The sequence below is a fragment of the Trichinella spiralis genome (assembly GCF_000181795.1).
Source record: "Trichinella spiralis strain ISS 195 chromosome Unknown Scfld4538, whole genome shotgun sequence".
In the NCBI taxonomy this organism is placed as follows: domain Eukaryota; kingdom Metazoa; phylum Nematoda; class Enoplea; order Trichinellida; family Trichinellidae; genus Trichinella; species Trichinella spiralis.
In genome coordinates this window covers 1-1,330 of record NW_003531477.1, presented here as the reverse complement: position 1 = coordinate 1,330, position 1,330 = coordinate 1, and the positions used below count along the sequence as shown (strand labels likewise).

The following is a 1,330-nucleotide window of genomic DNA, read 5'->3' as shown; positions in this document are numbered from 1 at the left end:
GGTCGATTTCTCTGAAGATTAAAATAAGTACCATGCATGAATGCGTTTTATTCACATAAATTTAGAATTTATTTAATTTCTTTTAAATTGTAAAGGATTTCAACTCTGGACTACCCCCTATCATTGTGATTATGCGCATGGTTTTTGGGTCTGTGTGATGAATCATATGAAGATTCAAATATCCTCCCATGTTGGATATATTGAGAATTTATTCTTCGACAAAGATGGTAACCCGGGATTATATGCAATGAAATGTTTCCTTTTTGTCAAGGTAAACACTTAACACACTTTCGTTTTGAACGGCATCTAATTAAGGATAATTTAACAGCAGTAATTTCAGAAGTTCAACTAAATTGATCTTCAAAAAACATATATTAGTGAAAATCGAACAGATTTCATGCCAAAAATGTATCATGTGCAGAAACTTGCAATCTCCGGTTCCGTTGAAAAACAGTTACTAATGGGCGACTATCGTATGTATTAACATAGGAAGGAATTCAACTTTTGAAACCATTTATTCCACAAGTACAGGAAATTTCAAAGTTAAAGTCTCTTAAATACTAGTTTTCATCAATAAAAAATTACGAAAATAAAAACAAAGTCCAAATATTGAGAAAACGTTTTTCTCTGATTTTCGCAAAAACAAGCAAGTCTATAGTCCATGAAATTTTGCAATTTTCGAGAAACATTTTTAAATCCAGAAATTAAAGCAATTGATTTATACCTTTTTAAAATTATTTGCTGTCTACTTTAAATGGACATGGATCCCTAGTGATGGGGTATTTATTGAGATATACGCAAAAAACTCACACATGGATAGTGTTTTAAATGCGACGACATAATAAGGAATGAAAAAGGAATGTTAACAAAATGGGAATACGTATGGTTTCATTAATTTTTTCACGCACCCATCAATTTTTTTACCCCAAAAAAAAAATGTTTTTTTACAAAAATTGTTCTTGACTTTCATTATGTTAAAAAACTTCAAAATTAAAAACCCTTGTTTACAGAAAATTTTATTGATTGCCATTAGATATAAGTACATCCCAAATAACAAATAAAATGTTATTTCCTGCATATGCCACCTTTTTTTTTTCTAAAAAATTCCCAAACCCCCCAACCGGGCCAATTTATTCAAATTTTCCCCAAAAAATCCACCCAATTGGGGGGGTAATCCCCAATTTGGCATAACCTTCCAATTGGGCACAAAAAAGGCTTGGCTTTTTGACAATAAATATTTTGGCATACCCCCGCAAGTTTTCGGAAAGGCTCCAAAATAAATTCCCACTGGCAATATTTGGGAAAATTTCTCCTAAAGAATTCCAAAAAA

At 31.4% G+C, this 1,330-nt stretch overlaps 1 protein-coding gene across 1 annotated transcript; it reads left to right on the top strand.

Annotated features, from left to right (window-relative positions):
• The first annotated feature begins 157 nt into the window (after positions 1–157).
• On the top strand, positions 158–484 carry Tsp_15513 (conserved hypothetical protein). The gene is made up of 2 exons (XM_003367278.1): positions 158–271; positions 422–484. The coding sequence occupies exons 1-2, from the start codon at positions 158–160 to the stop codon at positions 482–484; spliced, it is 177 nt and encodes a 58-aa protein (XP_003367326.1).
• Positions 485–1,330: the final 846 nt, after the last annotated feature.